The following is a 21111-nucleotide window of genomic DNA, read 5'->3' on the forward strand; positions in this document are numbered from 1 at the left end:
ATAACCTTAATATGTAAAATAAAAAGATAATCACATAAAATATATTATTTATTAACACTTTTAAATACGGCAATCTGCTCAACAATGACCAAGTTTTATACATTTTTGTTCAAAAATTAGCACTCTGCCACTAGAGATGGCAAGCTAAGTACAGAAATAGCAGTGGACTCGCGGTGGTATGGAAGGTTATTGTTAAAAAAATCAGCCATGATTTTCCTGTATTTTACTTGTATTTCACATGTATTTTCATGTGTTTTTACCATTTAGGAGCTTAAAAAAAAACCTAGGAAAAAAATTTCTAAGATAAAAAAACTGGTCTTAAGAAAATCTATTCTTGGGCTTGGTGCAGTACCCTAGTGGCTAAATCCTCACCCTGCATGTGTCAGGATCCCATATGGGAGCCAGTTCGTGTCCTGGCTGCCCCACTTCCCATCCAGTTTCCTGCCTGTGGCCTGGGAAAGCAGGAGAGGAGAGCCTTGGGACTCTGTACCCGCATGGGAGACCTAGAAGAAGTTCCTGTCTCCTGACTTCAGATCAGCATAGCTCTGGCCAATGCGGCCACTTGGGGAGTGAATCAGTGGATGGAAGATCTTTATATATCTCCTTCTCTGTATAGCTGCCTTTCCAATAAAAAAAAAATACATATTAAATAAATAAATAATGTTAAAAAAAAAAAAAGCAAAACAAAACAAAACAAAACAAAACTTTTTTAGTCACCTGTAGTGAAAATCTACAAGGAGACAAAGCAAAGGATAGGAACTTGGCACAGTGTTAAGATACCACTTGGGACGCCTGCACCCTATCTCAAAGTACCTGGGTTTGAATTGCAGCTGTGCTCCTGTGCTCCTGATTCCAGCTTCCTGTTTATCCATACCCTGAGAGGCAGCAGGTGACAGCCCTAGTGACTGGCTTCTGGCCTTTATGGTCAGACTCATTTCTTAGCCCTGGCTTCCTCCTGCTCTAGGCCGAGACCTAGCTGTTGAAGGCATCTGAGGAGTGAACAGTGGATGGAAATGGGTATCTGTCTCCTTTCCGAATACAGGAAAATAAAACGCAATACACACACACACACACACACACACACAGAGCAAGATATCTCAGCTTTAGAAAGGAGATTATTAAACTTGGTGCCATAGCCTAGTGGTTAAAGTCCTCACCTTGCAAGTGCAGGGATCCCATATCGGCACCAGTCTTCATCCCGGCGCACCCCGCTTCCCATCCAGCTCCCTGCTTGTGGCCTGGGAAAACAGTCGAGGATGGCCCAAAGCCTTGGGACCCTGCACCCATGCAGGAAACTCAGAAAAGGCTCCAGGTTCCTGGCTTTGGATTGGCTCAGCTCTGGCCATTGTGGTCACTTGGGGAGTGAATCAATAGACAGAAAATCTTCCTCTTTGTCTCTCCTCCTCTCTGTATATCTGACTTTTCAATAAAAATAAATATTAAAAAAAAGAAAAGATTATCCAACTAACAAACAGCTGCATCACTAACATGTAGCTCTGCATTTCAGCAATGAAGCTGTTAGTAAGATTGTATACACAACACAATCTCTAACACCTCCATATGAAAGAGCCTTTTCAAAATGAGTTATAGGAAAAGAGGGAGAGAGAAACAGAGATAGAGCTCTTCCATCTGCTGGTTCACTGCTCAAAAGGCTTAAATAGCTTGAGCCAGGCAAGGTCAAAGTGAGAGGCCAAGAGATTCTCTTCTATGTGGATGGCAGTGGACAAAACACTCCACCGATTTCTGTTGCTCGTTCCGGGCAATTAGCACGGAGAGGGGACACAAGTGGAGTAGTGGGGACACAAACCAGTGCCTGTGTGCAATGTGGGTGTCACAGGTGAAGGCTTTACCTGATGTGCCACAATGTCAGCCCTGAAAGATCCTTTCTTAAGACGACAGTCTAGGGAGAATTAGTTTATGTCCTAAATAGTCTGAGAGAAACAACTAATACGTCACCAATACTTTTGTCTGATTCTCCACTATCAATTCAATCCACCAGTAAAACTAGCAAGACTGTATTCTGACTTCGCCTTACACTTATCAGATCATTTTATCATTATTTATTCACTTTTTAAAAGATTTATTTTTATTAGAAAGATTTTTTTTTTTTACAGATTTTTATTATTATTGGAAAGCCGGATATACAGAGAGGAGGAGAGACAGAGAGGAAGATCTTCCGTCCGATGTTTCACTCCCCAAGTGAGCCGCAACGGGCCGGTACGCGCCAATCCGATGCCGGGAACCTGGAACCTCTTCCGGGACTCCCACGCGGGTGCAGGGTCCCAAAGTATTGGGCCGTCCTCAACTGCTTTCCCAGGCCACAAGCAGGGAGCTGCATGGGAAGTGAAGCTGCCGGGATTAGAACCGGCGCCCATACGGGATCCCGGGGCTTTCAAGGTGAGGACTTTAGCTGCTAGGCCACGCCGCCGGGCCCTTTTATTAGAAAGATTTACAGAGAGGAGAGACAGAGAGAAAAATTTTCCATCTTCTGGTTCACTCCTCAAGTGGCCGCAACGGCTGGAGCTAAGTTGATCCCATCCAATCCGAAGCCAGGAGCCTCTTCCAGGTCTCCCATGTGGGTGCAAGGCCCCAAGGCTTTGAGCCATCCTTGACTGCCTTACCAGGCCTCAGGCAGAGCTAGAAGGGAAGTGGAATAGCTGGGATATGAACCAGCTCCCATACGGGATCTCGGCACATGCAAGGTTAGAATTCAGACACAAGGCCCAGACCACTTTATTTATTTTTTATTTATTATTTTTAATTCATTAATTACATTGTATTATGTGACACAGTTTCATAGGTACTTGGATTCTCCCCACCCCTCGCCAAGACCACTTTATTTTAAAAATAAGATTCCCAGATTTAAAATACAGTATTAGAAAACTCAGTGACTACAAAAATTAAAAAATAAAGGCTGGGAATTCTAAAAAGCTATCTCTCAAATAAGAATATAAGGAGAAAAATCAAAAATAAAAGAGAGAGAAAAAAGAACCATGATAGTTTAGAAAAACACATTGGATTTATAAATCAAAAGCAAGCAGCCCAAACCAAACTTCCACCAACCAGGCTACTGCACATTCAGGTAAACAAGAGAGCTGATAGCAGGTGGTTTAGAGGGCAACTAGTAGACCTTCTAGGGCCAAACCAAAACACCCAACCATGTGGGAGAGCTGAGCTGGGCTAGTTGGTATTGACCCCTGTCTGCCAGCACACAAGAAAGCCACGGCCGGGCAGCCTGCCTGGCAGGGTTCAACCACAGTACCCACCAGTGAGCGTGGATCATATCAGGCTGGGCTCCGACACTAAAGAGCTCACAAGAAAACTGGGTCTGGGAACAGATTCTGTGGGAGATAGGCAGGATCAGTCCTGTGGAACTTCCATACCAGCTGGTTTGCTTGAGGGTTGGTAGTGGTGATGGGTCAAGCTAGGCATGACCATGGAACTCACCAACACTCGTGGGTACTAGGGATGGGAACAAGCTGGGCTGGTCCAGGTTGTAACACCAACAGGTATATACAAGAATTGGGTGCAGGGTCAACTGGGCTGCAACATCCATCAGCACGCACAAAGGCCAAGACGCGAGGGCAGACTGTGCTGGGTAAGGGCGTAGCACCCACTGGCACATGACAAATCTGGGAATGAGCCAGGTGGGGGAACTTAGGAAATTTCTCTGTTGAGCCAAGCTACCGCTGGTGAGCACATGAATCACAGTTAGGTTTTGGTCAGGCTGGGCAGGCTGGTTCACTTGTTGGAACCTCTGTGGGTTGCTCTGAGGGGACAGATTGGGCAGAGCCAGGCCAAACCTTACCATACAGGCATGCACAAAAGCCAGGATGGGGTGTGGGCCATACCAGGCTATGTTATCACACCTACCAGTTGGCATAAAAGCAAGGGATAGGGGCCCCCAGCAAGGTATCCTAGTGATTAAAGTTCTCACCTTGCTTTTGCAGGGATCCCATATGGGCGCCAGATTCCAGCTCCCTGATTGCAGCCAGGGAAAGCAGTAGAGGACGGCCCAAAGTCTTGGAACCCTGCATCTACGTGGGAGACAAGAAGCATCTGGCTCTTGGCTTTGGATTGGCTCAGCTCCAGCTGCTGTGGCCACTTGAATCGATGGATGGAAGATCTTTGTCTCTACTTCTCTCTATAAATCTGACTTTCCAATAAAAATAAACAAAACTGGGGGAAAAAAGGGCAGGGATGGGGGCAAGCTGGGCAGGACTATGCTGCAGCATTCACCAGCAAGAGCTGGGACTGGGAGCAGGCCAGCACAGGCCAGAATGCAGCATCTGATGGTAAAGGCCAAGCTGCAGGATGGGTTATGCTGGCCTGGGTTAGAGCAACCACCAGCACATGCAAGATCTGTGATTAGGAGCAGGTATTTTTGGGGAGCTAAATGGATGCCCTTGCTTGAGCTGCGGTCCCCATTTGTGAGCTCAAGAGCTGCAACAGAGGTGGCAAACTGGGCTGGACATGGTTGTAGCATTGTTTGGCATGGGTGTGGATTGGGTCTGGGGTATGCCAGACTGGACTAGGTACCAGCATCCGCTGGTGTTCGCAGAGCCAGGGTGGGAACAGGATGGGCCGGACTAGGTTTCAGCACTTGCTGAAGCACATGAGACTTGGGTCCAGAGGTAGACCAGGCAGGTCTAGGCTGTAGCACCCAATGGTAAAAGCCAGAGTGGGTATGGCCAGTTGGGTAAGGCCACTGTTCCTGTCAGAACAAGAGGTGGGCCAAGCCAGGCTAGGCCAAGCACCATTTCTGCCACAGGGAGGTGACCTGACAGAAGAGCTTGGAAAACTCCTCTGTCAGAAGGCAGTACCTGCAGGTGAGTGCAAGAACCAAGGCTAGGAGCAGCCCAGAGCAGGCCAGGTTACAGTACCTGCCAGAATACATGTGGATCAGGTCTGGGGGCGGGCCAGGCTGGGCTAATTTGTAGCACTCACTGGCAGATCTGAGAACGAGGATGGGGTGTAGGACAGGTCAGGTTGGGCCGTAATGCCAGCTAATTCACATTAGGGCTGGGATTGGGGACTGAGTGGCTGCCCTAGGCTCTACCACCCACCAGCATGAGCTGGAACTGGGGCCAGGCCAGACCAAACCAGGCTGCAGCACCCATTTGAATGCTGAGGTGAGGCAAACCATGCCAGGCTGGGTCACAGCTCAATTTAGCACATGAAAGACCCAGTGAGTGGAGGAAGAGCAAGACCAATAGGGGAGCCCCTTGCTGGGCCACTGCTACTCCTGGTGAACAGGAAAACTGGGACTGGGGGCAGACCAGGCTGGGCAGGACTACAACATTTGTTGGCTTGCATGCTGGCTTAGACAGAGCACCAGGCTGGGCTAAATAACCTTATTCTTTGATGTATGCATAAATGAGATTAAGTGCAGGCTGGCTAAGCTTTGCTTTAGCATCAGTTAGCAGGTGCTGGGACTGGGGACAAGTCCTATCAGGCTAGACTACAGAACTACTTGGGAAGCACAAAATCTGGGGCTCGGAGTGGTTCCAATAGGGAAATTGTAAGCACCCCTCTGATAATGCTGTAGTTGCCACTGAAAAGCATGAAAACCAGGGCTGGGCGCAGGCCACAGGCAGTGGCACTTACCAGCATGAGTGTTGGCTGCATAGTGGGGTCAGTGGGCTGAGCTAGGTTCCAATGCCCACTGTTGTGTAGGAGAGCCAAATATGATGCAGGACAGACTGGGCTTGTCTGGAGTACATGTTGACATGTGTAGCAACCAGGGCTTGGGGTGGGCCTGGTAGGGGTTCTTAGGGGTCACTCCAAATGGGCTGCAGGCCCCACTGGTATATGTTGAGGGTCGATTGTGTGGTGGGCAGGGTGATGCTGGGCCGTAGCATCCACTGGTTTGCGTAAGAGATGGGGCAGAGGACAGAACTGACCAGGTGACTACAACCACCAGTGTTTGTGTAGGCTGATGTGTGTGATGGACTGAGCTGGATCCCGCACTGGCTGGCACACACAAGAGTTAGGTTGGGGTCACCTCTAGTGAGGTTCCTCTGGGGATCCCCCTAAACTGGATCACTGGACTCAGAACACCAACCATGGGCAAAATCACAGAATCTGTGGTTTGACCATGGATTGCATGTGTCAGAATTATGTCTTCACAGTTGTTGAAGCCTGTGTTAACAGATGGCATGCTCACACGCTAATGGGGAACACCACAGCTCATTGAGGCTTACAGAGGATGTCTAGTACCATGGAAGGCAGAACAAATTGGACATCTCTCCCAGTTAAGCTTTGACAGTGAGTATCTGGCCAAACAGACTCAAAGGTGGACTCTGTCAGCCAATGGACTTTGGAAGGATTTCTTCAACCTTGAAACAATGACATCAACAGCATTTCAGAACTATAGAAACCACTTAAACAATATGCTCAGAACATGCTCCATCAGGTGGCCGCTCCCCATCCCGGGTACTGGTGCAGCTGGGCTGCTGGGAGTGGCCTTCTCCCCATTTTCCCCACACAAAGAGGAGATTGGAGGCAGGTGTCTCATCCATTTACCCCTTCCTTTACCCTCCCTACCCTAAACTAGTGGTCCACATGGGTGTGTATCCCTCTCAAGTAAGTAAACATCATCAAAACTAAATGAATTAATTATTAAAAAAATAAAAAGCAAACACTCCAACATTCTTTAAAGCAAAAATATTATACTTTTATATAAAACTGGCTAGTGAGTTTTGAGTTTTCAAATTTGATTTCACCTCATAAACCAATATGAAATTGAACGGAAACTCAGAAAGTGAGAGGCCAAGGTGAAATACACTAGAAGACTTCCATGAATCTGCCATTATTTATGCAGAACAGTACGTAAATCTTACAGCGAGGTAAACAGCAATGTACGGAAATCACGTAGTAAGAGAAATGACTACTCACCATAGACTGCAGACGTTGAGCAAGCTGGTACGCTTCCACTGCATCTTTTCTGTCTCTGTTTCGTGCTTTCTCAACTGGCTGCGGCCTATTATAAACAGCCTGTTCTATTGGAGTTTAGGAAAATGAAAACAATCTATTATTTCTGAAACTCACGTAACATAGGAAGACACATCTACACAACTGAACATGTCTATGATTTTCTTAGTCTACAATACTTTGGATGTGCTACCTGGCAGTTCCTAATACCATAAGCAAATCTCAGTAAATGGAATTATTTAAGAAATTGGTAACTTCTTTACTTTCTTACTAAATAAGCGCTAAGCCCACTTGCTGATTTCAGTAGTCTAATACAGAAAACATGATTTCACTTCTCTTTTAGTAGCTAAGGAATCTAAAACATCCAATTTTCCTGAAAAGCTTAGCCTTAGCATACAAGGCTCTGGGAAATCAAATATAATAAAATAAAGGACAGCCTGTAAATTGTATCTCTATAGGAAATGGAATCATCTATGATAGGATGTTTTTTGGTTATGTCCCTTTCTCAAATAACACAGAATCTACTCCTCTGAAACCATTAGTAATAAATCTCTCATTATCCTATCATTTGTAATTTATACCTATTAGCATCGTTCGGAAGCTTGTGGCAAGTTAACTCAATATAAAAGGATAGAATGCATTTTAAAATATGCATATTCACCACCCTTAAATCTGAAAAAAAAGTGAAAGACATTTTAATGAAAAACATTTCAATGTCTTCATTAAAACATAATCACAAATTATCTGTTTTAAACACTGCTAGACAGAATTTCTAGCACCAATACACTATCTGCCAAATAAATGGACTGCTGGACTTTTTTCATAAAATGATTTTACATCGACCTGATAAGGAATTGTGATCATAACTTAGTTTGAATATTTTTCCTTTAAAATTTTGTTTTTGATTTTCATTGTAGATCGTATGGGAAAACTTATGTAACAAATGTCTATTGTGTAGCAAAATCTTCATAACTTTTTTTTTTTATAATATTACACATCTCTCTGAATTCTACATATCATAATCTACTTGATTCTAACCATCATAGAAACTAACGGGTGCTGTAAGTATAAAAAAATGTTGAGTAAAAGATGTTGTTGGGTTTTTATTTTTACCACATCCAAAATTGATTGCTCCTATCAATTCGAGGTATGTATGAATCCGTCCAATACAATTAACATCCCCACAGTTCTTCAGGCCAGGACGTACTGAAGTCTTATTTAAGTATTTCGGTTTGCATATCTCCCTAATTAAGAGATGGAAGTACAATTATTTTGGATAAATTAAAACATAAAAAAGATCCTGGGGAAAACTTTAGCATTAGCTTAAAATTTTACCCCCTCTAAAGGTATAGATGTGTAATAAATATAGTATTAATACATTATACAAGTAAATTTTTCCAAAATATTTTTAAGTGTTGCAATAACTTATAAGTGCCTGCGTACTTTTACAAGTATCAATTGCTCTCCAAAATTAAATTTAACAAAATACCAAATTACAGTTCTCAAGGACTTTAATTTCAAAGTTTATGTACACACAGATCTAAATTCAAGTATTAATCTTCAGCTAGCAGGTAACTTTGCTAATATAGCAAAAAGATTTAACATTAAGACTTTCCCAGTGTTTAATACAATACGAAGTTCACTACCCTCACTTTGCTGGACAATGTCTTTTAACTATCAGCTATCTTATCAATGCTAAAAATTTTTATACTTATTTTTAATCATAATTCTAAAAGATGTTACATGCTTACACTCAATGGAAAACTGAAATTGAAACAGGAGAGTTCAAAGGAGTCAAGAAATTCCCAAAGATTAAGAAAGAAATATGAGGCTTACAGTAAATCTCATATCAATTGAATATAAAGTATTTCACGAGATGGCACAATAAAATATTTAACTGTAAAATCTTCACCTTCACAACTCTATAAGGTAGTTTATTATTTCTACTTCAAAATGAGGAAACAAAAGGGTCAAGTGATTAAAGCACGTAAGTGATAAATTCAGAATTTAAGTATAGATCATAGGGGTATGCCACATTATAAAGATATAAATTATGTCATAATTTTAACCTAGAAATAGTGTTCTACTTTCTATAAACCAGGTATCTTTTTAGGCTTTACGGACAAGAAGTAATACAAGGCTTCTGACCCCACAGTGAGGGAAATCATCAATATACATACACTGTGTTGTCAGGCAGCACTAGTGTTAAGGAAAAGAATTATGGAACACTGTGTGTCACAAAACAGGCACTGACTGTTTTAGATAGTGTCTAAGAGCCTTTCTAAGCAGAGAACAGAGAACAAATCATTAATTCCATAGAAGTTCTGGGCAGGTATTAATTAGGAATATGGGAGGGTATCAAAACCTCCATAATGAAGTTGAGATTTCAATGTGTCTTGAAAGAGAAGGAAACAAAAGGCACACCGAAACAAGCAGGAAAAACAGAACACTAAAAAAACCGCATGAGCATGAAAACTGGCTTGATCTAACTGATCACCCAAATGAAAAGGCTTCCAACAGAACTCTGTAATCTAAGCATAGCACTGAACCCATGTCAGGATTGTACATAAAGTTATTCATGAGGATTCAAATGTTCAGTCTTCTAAATCTTACAAATTGAGTGTCTTCTACAGTTCAAGCATTGTTCTAAGCACTAGATATTTAACAAACAAAAATCTGCCTTCACGTTGCCTGTGTTATCACAATGCAAGAGGAGAAATGACTGTATTTTCAGTGGTGATAAATTCTGACTAAAATAAAACACAGGCTGAGAGAACAGCGAGGGAAGAGCTATGTGAACTATTACAGGTAGGGTGGTCAAAGAAAGCTTCTTCCCTTGAGCAGGTATGAATGGAAAGGAAACAATACTTGTCAAGATAGGAGTAGAAAAGAACATCCACAATATTGTGAAAAGTCAGGATCAGACCCTGATCTGAGTATGAAAATATCGACTCCAGACTACAGACTCTGAACTATCCTTACCTAGCCTGACTGGGAACAAGATTCAAATCCTCCGTGAACCTCATCTTTCTAATCTGCAGAATGAGGACGGAGTTGTCTGAAGAACTGGAAATGATTTAAATACAACAAATACAAGACATGACACCTGGCAGCCATTCAACCATGGAACCGGTTACTTATTTAAAAAAGAGAAACTCCATTAAGCAATGAGTCAAGTGCATCTGCTTTTACCTACTGATAAATCCAGCAGGCATAGTTTTATTTTTAAAACTTCAACCACTCTCCTTTTTTCTGGACAGATCTGACTTATTGTTCAAAACATTTATTTTTGCACCCACACCATTTTGCAAATCATATTTAAACAGCAGAAATATACTGATTTCACCAATTAAAAGCATACTGCTTAGGACATTACTGCCATTTAATTTATAATATCTGTACAAATTATCCTATCTCATTGGGAATACGAAACTCAAAGTAACAGAGCTGATTAAAATACATGTTGTTGTTGAATTATTCTGAAATGCTTTAATTTTGGTTGTCCTTCTAGTTATTTCTAAAAAGGAAAGCATATTTTGTTAAGAGAGATAATTGTATTAGTCTTTGTAACAGTGTGATTTATGAATAATCAACTGATTACAGTCAAGACCAGTGCTGAAATTTTACAGGAGTCAGTGCATGATTGCAGAAACTAAGAAAAATTCTGGGCTTGGCATGACGACTCAGTGGCTATATGCTTGCCTTGAATGCCCAGGATCCCATATGGACACCAGTTTGTGTCCCACATGGCTCCACTTCCCATCCAGCTCCCTGCTTGTGGCCTGGGAAAGTAGTAGAGGATGGCCAAAAGCCTTGGGACCCTGCACCCCCGTGGGAGACCCAGAAGAAGCTCCTGGCTCCTGGCTTCAGATTGATTCAGCTCTAGCCGTTGTGGCTACATGGGCAATGAAGCAGCAGATGGAAGAATTTTCTGTATCTCCTCTCTGTAAATCTGACTTATCGATAAAAAATAAATCTTAAAAAAAAAAGAAAAAGAAAAATAGACTCCTTAAACCTTTCCTGTTGTCAGATTCTTTATCAAAGACTATCTGCCTCTGTCCGAGGATTGTGGTGAGACTAAAGCAAAGGTTTCTGTAAACTGCAAAGGCCATGTAAGTTACAGCACTTACTCCTTTAGGTGGCCTTTACTATGCTGCCAGCTTTGCTCAGAGCTGTGACTGTAGTGTCTCAATCATCTGCAAGAGATCCAAGTATCAGGAACAAAAATTTGACAGTTTAAAAACCTGACAGTATTGTGTGAGTAAAATGAAGACTACTAATTTAGCAAGTTACTAATTTTTCTTCAGGTAATCTCCTTAGGTTATAGAAGAAAGTTGCTGCAAAGGAAAGGAAGACAGAACAGAACAGAAAAACGAGGGACAAAGCAGAATCTCTACGCAAGGACTGTGAAGCTTTCTGTAAAGATGACCCTATATGAATAAATAGTTCATGAAGTAGTAATGAGTGCTTAATGACAGCTTAATTAAGCTTTCATGATTACTTCAAATTACCTTTAGAATGTTCAGCTTAATGAATGTGAGACATTTTTTTGGTTTGTTCCCTAGCCCTGGCTAAATAATTCAAGTAAAAAGTAGCATCAATTGAGAGAGTAATTTCACATTTTAGAAAATTGATGAGGCTGGGAGAAGGGATTATTAGCATATTCCACCACAAAATTTAAAGTTGAAGTCATTTAAGAATATTGTTTAGGTGGAGACTTTGTGCAAAGTGATCACATTTAACGATACTATTCCCTGTCACCAATCTTTCCTTGAATTTAAGAACAAACCTAGGAAAATCTCTACTTCCAATACAATTATGCTTTATATCTACATCTTTCTGTCCCAAGAAATTGCTTCTTAAAGCAATCATCCACCCCTTTCCTTTCCAGGCACAAACATTATGATGGACAGGTAGGTGTGATAGCAATACCTGACCATGTTTATCACAATTTCAGAAAAGTTTTGTCTGAGAAGTTTTAATCTTTCTTAGTGAAATGATAACATATTAAAACTCTTATCTCCAGCAAAACGCTAAATCCCATAAAGGCCTAAAAAAACTTATAGTATTAGATTTTTAAAACAGTACTTGAACTTTAAAAATAAATTCACTGTATTTATTTTAATACATAGTAGTATAAATTCTTAAATGTCATTCTTTCTTACCACTGATCCAAAATATAATTTCTAATTTTCAAATAACGTTCTGGTGTTTTAGCTGGGCGTCCCTCAAAAAACTCGGGAATTGCTTGTTTTTCTTCTTCTTGAATGGTATTTCTATCTATTTCTATTTCCTGTTCTGGTGGCTTCAGTTCTTCTTCCTCTGGGCTTTCCTCCACAACATGGCAAGAATGATGAAAAAGCGTTTCACTGTCACTCCAATCTTTCTGAATTGCACATGGCTCGGGACAAGGCCACTGACCAGCACCATCTGTTATTCCATTTTTTTTGTGCTTGTTACAGCTTTTACATTTCTGATCATCTAGTTCAACTGATTCTTTGTCATTGTTGTTCTGTGTTTCGGGACATAACATAATCTGTGAGCTTGAAGGTGTTTCCACTTCCTCTTGCTTTCTGTTCTGAACATATTCACCAAAAGATTCAGAAAAGGCCTCTCCCCGGCTATCAGAAGCAATGCATTTTCCCTGATTGGTTACACGTGTTTTACCGCCAGGACTGTCTAATAACATAGCACTGCTAGAATTCTTCTGGGGTGTTTCAGAAACAAATTCATCCACTTCATCTGTGATGTCTACTTCTTCATCATCAGATAATTTTTCAATTTTCACAGCATTTAAGTTGGGGTCAGTACGTCCCCTGAAACATGATGTCCATGCCTCAGTCCCTTTATCTTCACTTTTAAACCGAAGATCACTGTTGCTTTTCTGATGGGGTGCTTCTTTCTCTGGCTTCCATTTTATCTTTTTTAAAAAATCAGAATAAAATTTCTAAAATAAGATTTTAAATTTAATCCCAAACACACAAATATAAAATACACACAACAGAATTCAACTGAGTATATGCTCACAATACGTTATAGTTTTCCTCTGCTTCTCTTTGAAGGATTTACAACTTTATTTATTCATTTAATATATTTTTATTTTGGATTTTTGAATTATGTTGTACAATTTCATATAGACAGGGATTTCCCCCCCCAAACTCCCACCCCCAACAGATTTTCCCCATTTTACTACAATGGTGTAGTCCCTCATAAGGAATCACAATTCCATCAGTCTCTTATTTAAGTGTACCCCGACATTGCTGCTACAGACAACGTCAGACAGTCCAGCATCCCACTGTCTATACATTTCCAACAGTTTCATTGGGAATCATTTTTCGTTTGGAAACAGGAATGAATGTTGCAGTATACCCCACATCTGTATATGATAGACCCCAGTACTCCATTACTATATACATTTCCGTAATTGAGAAGGCATGAAACAAGGTCAACAACTGGTATGAGCAACTTTATTTTTAAAGTAAAAAAATTCACCATTTAAAATTTCTCTATATATGATTCATTTGTGGTATGGTGATTTCCATTAATTATGGTCTACACAGAACTACTATTTATCTGTCAGTATTAAATTTAAAATAGGAGTCTGGCTTAGATTAGTCAAGAGAATCAGTAACTATCATGCTAAGATAGTCTATAAAATATTAAAATATTTATAAAGGTTCCATTTCTTAATTGCCTCATAGCTGATGATTTCAAATTTTTTTCCTAAAAGAATACAACATAGTAAATAAAACAATCTTTCCCTTAGATACAATAAAAACAGTTTTTTACAGGATCATTTAATGCAGTTCCAATGTTACAAAGCCTATATTTTAAGTCATGTAATTATTTTCCATATCTGTTACCATAGAAATAAGTATTATTATAACAAGAGAAAGATATTACAAGTTAATGGCCTGGAAAAAGCAACGGAAGATGGCCCACGTCCTTGGGTCCCTGCCACACCCCTGGGAGACCCAAGTAGCTCCTAGTTCCTGTCTTCAGTCTGGCTGTTGTGGCCACCTGGGGAGTGAATCAGCGGACAGGAGACCTCTGTCTCTCCATACCTCTCTGTATTTCTGACTTTCAAACAAATCATCTTTAAAGCAGAACAAAGGACACACACGAGTTGATACCTGGGGGACTAAGGAATTAGAAAATGATAGCATTTTTCTGAATATTGCAATTTATTAAAATCTTCAATTTTCCCAAACTATAAAATTTTTCTTGCTACTTAGATTTCAAATTTTTATTAACATTTATGTTCCCAAAGCTCTGATCATTCTTAGAAGTTGTTATAATGCAAATATTTTTTTTTTCAAATATTTCTTTTAAAAAGATACCTTCAAAGGGAATAAACAAGGCATCTAGGTTTTTCTCTTTGGGATTAATATTTGCTTTATTGGATATTTTAAGCAAACAGTATCTTGTCCTTCTGCTTAGCTATATGAAATTAATGCTAATATTACTAAATTGAAGAACACTTCTGCTTATTAATTTTGCTCATTTCAAATATTATTAGTTAATAGGATATTTATATTCTACTTACCTTATTTTTAAAGTACTGTCTGGCGTAACTCTTCACTTGTAAAACAGTGCGACTTCCAATTAGCTTTGCAATTTTGGTCCACCTTCGGCCAAATTTAGCCTACATTACCAAAATGAATAAAATAATTTCTGATTAACTTATTATGGCAAGTATCAGATTTTAAAACAATCAACTGGAATAACAATTTATTTTCTGAAGCACACATGAAGACTACTACGTAGACTATGTCTTAAAATGAAAGCTATGCTCTTCTCTTGGAAGCTGAACACTTTTGAAAAGCCGCCAAAAGGATTTAGAAATTAGCTTTTCATACAGCTAACCGAATAAAATGTATCACGTCCACTATCTATATATTTATATTACACATCACAACAGTTTAAATCAAAAGATAACATCTTAAAATATGTAAGATAACATCTTAAAAGATCTAAGTGCCTAAAGGAAACAGATTAGTTATTTATTTATAGTATTAACTAAACATCTTCTGCATTAACTTCAAAATAGTATTTTTACCCAGATGCCATATTTTGCAGTATTCACTACGTGCCCCACAGCAGTTACCTGTAATGCTGCACCACATGCATCACAGAATATATTTATGTCATCCTATACGGGATTGAATCATAGAACAGATCCATGACCAACACCTCCCCGTCTCTAGCGTCATAGGCTTTGCTCTAACACTGAAGCTGTAGTGAGAAAACACTGAGAACAGCAAACTAGACAGTTCTGAACAAGACAGTTCTGAAGCACAAACAAACAAGCAAAAAACCAGAACTTAAAAGTAGAAAGGGGCCCAGCGTGGTAACCTAGTAGCTAAAGTCCTCGCCTTGCACGCATTGGGATCCCACAGGGGCACGGATTCGTGTCCTGGCTGCTCTACTTCCCTTCCAGCTCCTTGCTTGTGGCCTGGGAGGGCAGTCAAGGACGGCCAGAAGTCTTGGGAGACTCAGAAGAAGCTCCTGGCTCCTAGGCTTGGATCAGCTCAGTTCTGGCCATAGTGGCCACTTGGGGAATGAACCAGCAGACGGAAGAGCTTTATCTCTGTATCTCCTTCTCTTTGTGTACCTGCCTTTCAATAAAACTAAATAAATAAAAATAAAAGAGAAAGCCTCTACAAAATCCATAACATAACTACTGGGTTTCCCATGATCAATCAATATAACTCTTGTTTTTTTTTTTAGGGTTCTTAAAAATATCAAAAACAAAAATCTAGTCACAAATCAAAAGAGCTGTTCCTAGACAGACTGGGTCATCATGCCTTAGAACAGCAGAGCATGTTTGAAGAACTAACTCAAATGATAAGCCGTAATTTACAAATTTCTGGAATTTACAAGAAAACGTTAACATGAACAACTTCTTACAACTCAAAGTACTTCCATGAAAATTACCAGTTAAGTATAAAATACTTAAAATTTCTCTTAAGCGCCATCTAGCTGAGATGAACTAAATGAAACTCGGTTATTTTTATCATAGGACGAAGGCAAATAAACAACTTAGTAGCATGAAGCATTTTTGGAGTCAGGAATGATTCGAATAAAGTATGATAAATTTGAACATTAGGGGCTTGGGTACTGAAAGAAAACGGGGGAGGAAATACTAACAAGGGAAACAAAGAAAATATTGGCCAATTTCAAACTACCCTGAAGAGGTAATCCTATGCTTCAAAAAGGAAGGAAAAATCTTTCCTCAACAGTTAGAACCCTCTTCCAGGCCCGAAAAAAGTTATAATCAAACAATATTAATGGGTTTTGGAATGCAAAGAGTATAATCACTAATTCAATATTTTTTCTATGTGGAAAAAAATTCTAAGTTTACATATTTCTTAATGTGGATAGGCAAATTTTTGCATATCTCTAAACGGACATACATTTTTTTGTACAGACAAGAGAGGATACTGGCTACCTTAAGCAGGAGAACTGTAGATTGTGCTGAGGGTGATAAGTTTAGGTACCTTCTGATTTTGAACTATGCAAATGTAGTACTTGTAACTACCACCAATGGTGACAAAACACACAGCTTACTTGCATATGTATTGTAAGGAAATGACAGGTGGTCCGCTGCGAACACAGAATGGAAAACTACTATTGACTTGCAGATTTAGCGAAAGTCAGTAGGCAAACAGGATATTATGAAGTAGCTAACTCACAAGAGGAAATTAAATGAACTGGTGAAACAAGTTTTAAAAATCCTCTTCCATCAGAAGTGGCTGTAGTTCATGCAAATGGGCATTAAAACGAAAGTTCTATGGAAATTAAAGGAGATGGTTCCAAAGGAAGTTAAAGGTGAAACTGCTAAGCAAGCCTCCCTACAAGAAATTATCCAATCTACCCCTACACATCCTAGAGTAACAATTATCAGGGTCCATTCAAATGGAAGTTGGAAAATGGGTACTTCTCAATGGGAAAGAAATGGTAAATCAACAGAAAAAGAATTAACGTTCATGTTACATAAACGGGCCATCGGGGTCTCCAAGCTATGTGCAATGCAACATGTAGATACTACGGATGTGTGGGAAGCTGTATCATTGCTAAGCAGGTGTGTGGCACTTGTATAACATATCAGAGGATAAATAAAAACACAATTAGAAAACCACAGGAGTTAGACTTCCTGGGTTAAGGTCATTTCAAAGTGTTCATGTAGACTACATATGTGGGGGACTTAAAAAGAAAAATAGTTGCTGATGAAACAAGATCATGTTTCTGGTTGGCTGGTTGGGAGCTTTCTCACAATTGCCACGGCCAAAATATCATCAAAATAATATAACAAATTGTATCTGGATTTGGATTTGTAGAGAATTCTGGTTCAGACACTCAGAATCATTTTACAGCAATGATACTGAGGGGGTTAGGAAAAGTTTGGACGTTAAGTGGGACTACCACATTTCCTGGCATTGTCCCTCTTTCAGAAAGATAGAACAGATGAATCAAATTCTTAAAAAGCAGACTGCTTCTCTTGGAAACTAAACTACTTTGGGCTAAGTACCTCCCACAGCACTCTCTTGGATTAGCATGGCACCAAAAACAGGGCTCCAAGAAGAGAGGTAGGATTGGTCCCCTATGAATTGCTATATGGGCTCCCTTATTTAGGTACGACTGTAGACCCCCCACCATGGAAACCAAAGTTCAGTTCCTAAGGCACTATGTACTGTCCATATTCTCTATCACCCCTAAGGTTAGGACTCTACGCCCAGAATCCATCTCCTGGGTGGGTGGTTCATTGCTTTCAACCCAGCGACTTGGTGCTGGGTTAAGACATGGAAGGAAAACAAGTTGCAACTTAACTGAGAGTCCACAACAAAGTGATTTTGACTAGTCAGCTGTATGAACAGCAAAGGATGGATTCATTATACTTAGGTAAAAGTATTAGTAAATGAAATCCTGGGACAGAGACAAGGGAACTAAAGAAAAGTAAGTCATCTAAAAGTAACTCTAAAAAGAATTCCAATTCCTCCTTCCTGAGCTTCTACCCTGATTAAGGCCATGGAATTTGGTCGGGAAAGTGGGGTGGGCTGCTGAAGGAGGAAGCTGGAAAGGAATGTCTCAATATGGATATTTGCTACACTGAAGGAGGCTCCACAGGGGAAGGCTGGTCAGTCAGCTCAATCACACTACGAAAACAATCAAAATAGGTATGATTTAGAATATTGGAAATGAATGAAATTGTTATGGGTTGGCTAGAAAGGTATTTTGGAAGATGGAAGGGTAATGATTTTAGAAAAAAAGAGCTAAAATGGGACAAAAAGTGTAAAAATGAAGAGATTTGCAAGAAAATAAATGGTGATTCACTGCTAACACAGAATGGAAAACTATTATTAGCTGATTTGCAGATGTAGCAAAACTCACTAGCCAAACAGAATGTTACCGAATAGCCAACTCACAGGAGGAAATTACAAAGAAGGTAACTCTTGTCATTCAGACAAGGTGGGAAGACTGTACACCCCATAGTACTCAGCCCATGAGAAACCTGCGAAGGACTTGTGTTCTAGGAGAAAGTGCTTGCTGTAACTGCTTCAGCAGTTGCCCAGTCTTCCTTTTACTATACTTCCTGAGTTCAAGTCCATCTCTTCAGTGAACAAAGATATTTCCCACATGCATACATATGTATTTTTTGATAGGAGGCAAGACACCAAAACTGTTAGTAATTGTAAAAAAAAATGGTTGAAGTTAATTATAAAGATGGTAATCATGCAACAATATATAACTAAGTACCAATAGAAAAAACAGTACCAGTACAGAGGATAACCTCAGAGAAAAATTCAAGACAGCTAATGCAAAATGGTATCATACGGTCATGTTGCTGACTAGAAAAATACACATTTATTTCTTCTTATTTTATAAAAGTGTTAACAATTACATTTCAATTAGTATTCATGAGTTTTACAGGTTACACAAATATTCTACATATAATACATAAAAATACGTAATTTCAAATTAACTAGTATAATGTTGGGTAACATGTACCTTAAAGGAAAATATACCACCTACTCTTGATAGTTAAAATAAACAAATTAGTTCCTGAATATTTTGTTACAGATTTTTCATATTAAGAATTTTCAAAATTAGTAACTAGTATACATGTAATAGATTATGCATTTTTTCCATTATGTAACCTCCTATAAAAACTTTAATAGATCTCAGTGACATATTCCTATCAAAAATACCCTGCTGTATTTACACTATGCAAACTAATGCCAAATATCTAAAATTTTAAAATTCACTTGGGGTGGATATTGTGGTATAGCAGGGTAAGCCAGCACCTGTGAGGCTGCCAAACCCTACTGGAATGCCAATATACATCCCAGGTGCTTCACTTCCAATCCAGCTCCCTGCGACGTATTTGGGACAGTAGCAGACAATGGCCCACGTCCTTGGACCCCTGCCAGCCATGTGGGAGACTGAGCTCCTGGCTTCAGCCTAGTCCAGCCCTGGTCATTGAGGCATTTGGGAAATGAACCAGAGGATGCAAAGTCTGTCTTTCCCTTTCTTTTTCTTTCAAATAAATAAAAAATAAAATCTTAGACAATTTAGATAATAACTCAGTTTTAAAAAAATTTTTTGAGAGAAAACATCAAAGAAATAAATAGCTTTTTGTCTTTTACCCAGGTAGTTGGCATCACGCATACAATTTACCTCAATCTCTTGGGTTATTATCAAAATAACTGTGGTAACTATTTAAAAGATTGATCCAGTTCTATTTTTGGATGTTCATACCCTGGATATTAAAACAAGTTCCTTGTACTACACTAGAAACCTCAGTAATCTAACTACAGAAGAGCTAAAAGTGTTATGACTGTAATTAAAAAGAAAATTCTGGTTGCTACAAATTAATCTTATAACTTTATCAATATTGTCTTCTAGAATTATTTTACTATAAATTAAAAATTGCTCTATTTACCAGCCCTTGTTCAAACAGCTCTTTTTCTTCTATCGTCCACTTTATTGAGTAACTGGCTGGTTTAGTAGGAGAGTGTACCCTGAAGGGAAAAAAAGGAATTGCAAAAAAATCTCTGAAATGGAACATTCCATACTTATGCAGCTAAAGGTTATAGAGAACCCTGGGCTAATTAAATTCAAAATTGTGAATCTTAAGAATTAGAAAGCACAAGAAGAAAGGCTGCAGCCTCTACCTGAGGGAAGCAGTTTACCCTGCCAGTTCTCTAGCTCAGAAGGATAAGAGCCCCAGAAGACATAATCCTTGGGTCTGAGTGAGAGTAACACAAAAAGACATCAAAGGAAGTCAAGATTCCACACAGGCTTCCTTAGACTGCACACAAAGTACTGGTGTTAAAATCCTGTAAGGCATGTGGCAAGCTTAAACTGGTTCCAGAAATATTATCTTTAATTCTTTCATATAAATCCATGTAAATACTGAGCCAGGAAAGGAGTCACAAAACTATGGCTTTACATTTATTGCTTTTATATAAGCTCACAATCTTAAGACATTAAGTTTATTAATCAAACAAGAGATTAATCTTTCCATCACTTCATTTTGCTTATTCAGCAAAAGAAAAAGCCAAAATGTATTCCGTTCTCAAGATGTTGGACAACTGTCAACATGCAATTACACCTTGTAAGGCACCAGACTTGCAAATTTATATATGTTAAACAATATCAATTCTCTACTATAAGGAAAGGACAGTGAATTTATCTAGATAAAAGCTGCTAATCCACTAAATTTTTGTTCAAGATAACTGAAAATGAACTGACAAAAAAAGAGATCAGTTAATATATACTGATATATTAGATAGCAGCTTCTTAAAACTTTCCTATAAACTTTAAGGAAACCATCTTTTCCATAATCTTATGGAATTTACCAGACAGACCATGAAAGAAATTCTGGCTAAAAAGTAAAATAAAAACAAATAGTCTTGTGACATCCCAACATTTGTTCAAAACTTTTGGTTTTATTCTTAATTTCTTTGTATATCTCAAGAGTCAAGAAGGATTTTCCACGGGCCAACTAGAACTTTGTTATTCTCCTATAATTCACAACTAATTAAAAATTAAAAAAATACATACATGATTTTTGTTGTTTTCTGTAGACTGCACCACATGAAAAAAGAAAATAAGGAAGCTTATGAAGAAGTTTCTAAAAATATAATTTATATTTTGAAAGACTTTACAAGCAGA

At 39.2% G+C, this 21111-nt stretch overlaps 1 protein-coding gene across 2 annotated transcripts in view; it reads right to left on the bottom strand.

Moving 5' to 3' along the window:
* MYSM1 (Myb like, SWIRM and MPN domains 1) overlaps nt 1-21111 on the bottom strand; it is a 49042-nt gene that overhangs the window by 18032 nt on the left and 9899 nt on the right. The window contains exons 5-10 of one of the 2 annotated variants that reach the window (XM_012928003.3): nt 21001-21024; nt 19877-19955; nt 14480-14578; nt 12099-12853; nt 8047-8177; nt 6898-7001 (exon numbers count right to left, since the gene is read on the bottom strand). In XM_012928003.3, the coding sequence (XP_012783457.2) occupies nt 6898-7001; nt 8047-8177; nt 12099-12853; nt 14480-14578; nt 19877-19955; nt 21001-21024 (1192 nt within the window). The remainder of the gene's footprint in view (nt 1-6897; nt 7002-8046; nt 8178-12098; nt 12854-14479; nt 14579-19876; nt 19956-21000; nt 21025-21111) is intronic. The other variant, XM_058656813.1, reaches the window with a different exon arrangement.

This window comes from Ochotona princeps, chromosome 2, assembly GCF_030435755.1.
Source record: "Ochotona princeps isolate mOchPri1 chromosome 2, mOchPri1.hap1, whole genome shotgun sequence".
Taxonomy (NCBI): Eukaryota; Metazoa; Chordata; class Mammalia; order Lagomorpha; family Ochotonidae; genus Ochotona; species Ochotona princeps.